Source organism: Corvus brachyrhynchos, unplaced genomic scaffold (assembly GCF_000691975.1).
Source record: "Corvus brachyrhynchos isolate BGI_N302 unplaced genomic scaffold, ASM69197v1 scaffold369, whole genome shotgun sequence".
Classification (NCBI taxonomy): Eukaryota; Metazoa; Chordata; class Aves; order Passeriformes; family Corvidae; genus Corvus; species Corvus brachyrhynchos.
Genome location: NW_008246055.1, coordinates 860548 through 864299, shown reverse-complemented (window position 1 = coordinate 864299; position 3752 = coordinate 860548). Strand labels below are relative to the sequence as shown.

The 3752-nt window shown below is 54.4% G+C and overlaps 1 protein-coding gene across 1 annotated transcript in view; it reads right to left on the bottom strand.

The window, feature by feature from the left end:
* AMDHD2 (amidohydrolase domain containing 2) overlaps positions 1 to 3714 on the bottom strand; it is a 10146-nt gene extending 6432 nt beyond the window's left edge. Inside the window, exons 1-5 of the mRNA XM_017745683.1 lie at positions 3222 to 3714; positions 2406 to 2545; positions 2005 to 2059; positions 1234 to 1446; positions 334 to 422 (exon numbers count right to left, since the gene is read on the bottom strand). Coding sequence (XP_017601172.1) covers positions 334 to 422; positions 1234 to 1446; positions 2005 to 2059; positions 2406 to 2545; positions 3222 to 3396 — 672 coding nt within the window. The 5' untranslated portion in view covers positions 3397 to 3714. The remainder of the gene's footprint in view (positions 1 to 333; positions 423 to 1233; positions 1447 to 2004; positions 2060 to 2405; positions 2546 to 3221) is intronic.
* Positions 3715 to 3752: the final 38 nt, after the last annotated feature.

The window sequence follows — 3752 nt, the reverse complement described above, 5'->3', positions numbered from 1 at the left end:
CTCGGCAGGTGGCGGCTCACCTGAGGGGGCAGAACCCCCCCCCCCCCCTGCTGCCCACACACAGGAGGAAGTCTGGGAGCACACAGCCAGGGCACGTCCAGCTCTCATCCACCAACACTTCCTAGTCCTTCTCAGGGATGAATTTCAAGAGTCTGCTACAGCCTTGACTCTCTTTCAGATCCAGCAGTAGGAATGTGAAGCCAGAGGTTCAGTGCCAAAACCTCATTGCAAAGCATAGTGTGAAACCAGCTGGGGAGGACACAGACCCAAGGGGGGAGGGACAGAAAGCCCAAAAGCAGCCCTGGAGCAGGGCAGGTGCCTCTGGGGACTCACCGGCAGCATGGCATTGAAGAGGTGAGTGATGAAGGTTGCTCCGTGCTGCACAGCCTCCTCAGCCTGGGACAGATTGGCCACTGAGTGACCTGGGAACAGAGAGCAACGCCTGATTCCTCTGCCCATCACTGATTTCCTTACAGGAGTAAAGACACTCCATCACTGGATTATGCTCTAAGGCCCACCCTGGCCTGAGGTCTGAGGGGCAACCTCAACACAGATGTGTCTGGCCATGACCTGGGGGGACTCTGACGGTGGGTGTTTCACCTGAACTCCTTCAGTGTTCACATCACAGCTGTCACAAATGCTGCCTTGCTCACAGCACGTTGCCTTCAGGCTGGGTTTGAGGTCCAGTGACACACCTTTCTGCTGGCCTCAGATACTTAAAAGTTTTTTAGAGAGATATCAGGGGATACCCTCACAACAGTGGGGATTGTGCCAGGAAAGAATATGGGAATTAAACTATCCAGAAAGAAAATTCTGTTTCCCCAACAGGACAGCAGCTCTGTGGGCTAACCTTGCCTTTCTGGAGTTCTTTATGTGGCTGTGGCATAAGAGATAGTCTGCTATCTCTTGTATGAATGCCCTTCTCACCTGAGGTTTAATTTCACCCTGAATAACTTCCCCTCCACCCCCTTAAAAAAAAAACCCGACTTCTTCAATGATCTGAGACAAAGAAGAGTTTGTGAAGCAAAGGAAAAGAAAAACACAGCCAGTTTTAAGTCAGAGGCCAGCCAGATGTTGGAGTGAGAGGTTCCTACAGCACTTGTGGTTGAAAAACAGAGTTATCAAACCAACAGTAACCTTTGGAAAATTATTTCAGCTGTCGCATAAAGAGGCCACAGCCCCAAGGGAGGGGCTGCTGGAGCCCCCCTAAGCCCGGGGTGCCCCTGCCCTTACCCAGGGAGACGCAGATGCCCCGCTTGGTGAGCTCCTGGATCACCTCACTGCTCCTCCTCATCTCAGGGGCCAGGGTGACTATCTGGACACAGTCCAGGGAGCCATAGGTGGCAAGCAGGTCCTGGAAGGCACCTGCCTCAAAGGTGCGGAGGCAGTGCTCTGGGTGAGCACCCTTCTTCTCCTTGCTGATGAACGGCCCTTCCAGGTGGGCTCCTGTCCAAACAGGAACAAAGAACCATGACCCTTCCTCCCCCTACCAAGGACCAATAAACCTGCTCTGTCTACTCTGCTCCAGTTGCACTCTTGCCATTTTTCTGCAGCAAAACACATGGCTCAGGTAACTGTGGGCTCAGCACAGGCAGAGATGCAGTGCTGGCCACTGGCCAAGCCACCCCACTGCCATTGCTCCAGGGGGCCCAAAGGGGCTGAAGAGGTGTGTGTATGATGACAGAGAACACAGCAAAGGCCAGGCCTGTGGGTCTGTGCCCACCTGTGCATCCCTCCCACCGAGAGCTCCAGCCCCTATTTGTGCTCTGTAACTTCTTTCACCTCAACTGTGAACAAGATAATTGCCCACCTAGAGTAGCACCACAGAGGGATGAATCCACTTACCCAGGATTCCTGCTCCATGGTGTGGGTCTGTGCCCACCTGTGCATCCCTCCCACCGAGAGCTCCAGCCCCTATTTGTGCTCTGTAACTTCTTTCACCTCAACTGTGAACAAGATAATTGCCCACCTAGAGTAGCACCACAGAGGGATGAATCCACTTACCCAGGATTCCTGCTCCATGGGCTCCACCGTTTCTTACACTGATCTGAGGGAGAACCTAGAGAAAGGGGTTTGTCAGACATGGCACTCCAGACACAGCCCCCAGCCTGCCAAATCAGACCCAAAGGTCAGGTCCGCAGGGAGATTTGTAGCCGGACCACTTGGGACCATCGCAGCCCACAAAGGAAAAGCTGTCTCCAAGCCTTGGTGTGCAGAGCTTGCCTGGGAGACATGGCTGTCTCAGCATTCTAAAGGCTGAGGGCGAGAAACCCAGGGTAGAGTCCAGCTCCTCATGTCCACAGCTTTTCTGCCCTGGCAGTTATCCCAGTCTTGGCCCATCCACCTCCTGATACCAACCTCAGTCCCTGATCACCCTGCAGATGGGAAGGGAGAAGGCCCCTTACCTGGTGGTACACGGATGGAGGAGAGGTCACCAGGGTGGGACAGAAAGAGGTCACTCCATGGGAGAGAATTTTCTGACTGACCAGGTCAATACCTGATTTGAAGTCATCCGTAGCCAGAGAGAAGTCCACCCCGAAGCCTCCTGCACCACAAACAAAACAGAGGTGAAACTACAGCCTGCCCAGTGGATGTGTCCCACCCAGAAACACTGAAGAGAGATTTTGTGTGACTGGAGGGAGTTGTTCCATTTGTAGGGCTCTGACACAGAGGGCTCCACCACCACTTCTGTCCTACATTCCAAGGTTCCATAAGTACAAATCTCACCATCGCTGCCCCCCTGAAATGCTCTTCCCCACAGCATCCCAGCGTTTTGCAAGCACAACCTTTTTATTTTGATGCAGGGTAAAATGTGAGGATTCCCAGCTGAAAAGGGATCAGACTTCCAACTTTAACTACCATAGAACAAGCCCTTTCCTTCTGAAGAGAGCTTTTGCAGTTAATGTTTGTTCCTTTGGGAGGTCTTGCCCTCTCCTCCCATGTCCTGGAAAGGGTAGGGCAGGCATCCTGCTAGTGCAGGCGCAGGACAAAATAGAGATAAAAACGAGTTCAGAGGAAACCCTCACCTGGCCAAAGGGGATCACTTACACAACAGCAGCAACCACAGGCAAAAGTGCTCTCTGCCATTAGTTGGGTGACTCATACCTCCCTTGAGCAGCTGAAATGTGGCCATGGGCAGGACGCCCAGCATGGGGCTGGGGGTCAGGGATGGACAAACCCGGGACGCCCCCAGTCCGTGAGTGCGTGTAGCTTCACTGTACCATTGATCTGGACATCAATGAAGCCCGGGGCGATGATGCTGTCTTTGCAGTCCAGCTGGACATCAGCAGAGCCCTTCTCGTCAAAGAAGAGTTTCTCTGGGTTGAGGATCTTCCCCTCTCGCACCCACAGGTCCTCCCTGGAGGGACAATCACACACACCAAGCTCTGGTGCCATCTGCAGCACGTGGAGCAGGTGGCTGTGCCCCAGTGACAGTGATTTGGGCAGAGTGGATCCCACCGGCACCTCCTGCCACGGGCTCTGCGATGTCTGCCAGAGCACAGCTGCTCTTGCAGCTGGGACACAGTGGGCAGACCTCTCTGCCTGGCTCTGGCTCTACAAAACTCACGGGAATGGGATTTTCACACGCTGCCCCTCAAAGGTGGCCAAAAGGACAGGGGGCTGGCAGAAGAGGCAAAACAAGAGGGACGGTACACCACACCCGCCCCATCTCCCTCCGAAAGCTGTCAGAGGGGACACGGGACATGGGAGCGCGGTGGGGCGAGGGCCAGCAGCCGATGCACAGGGGGAAG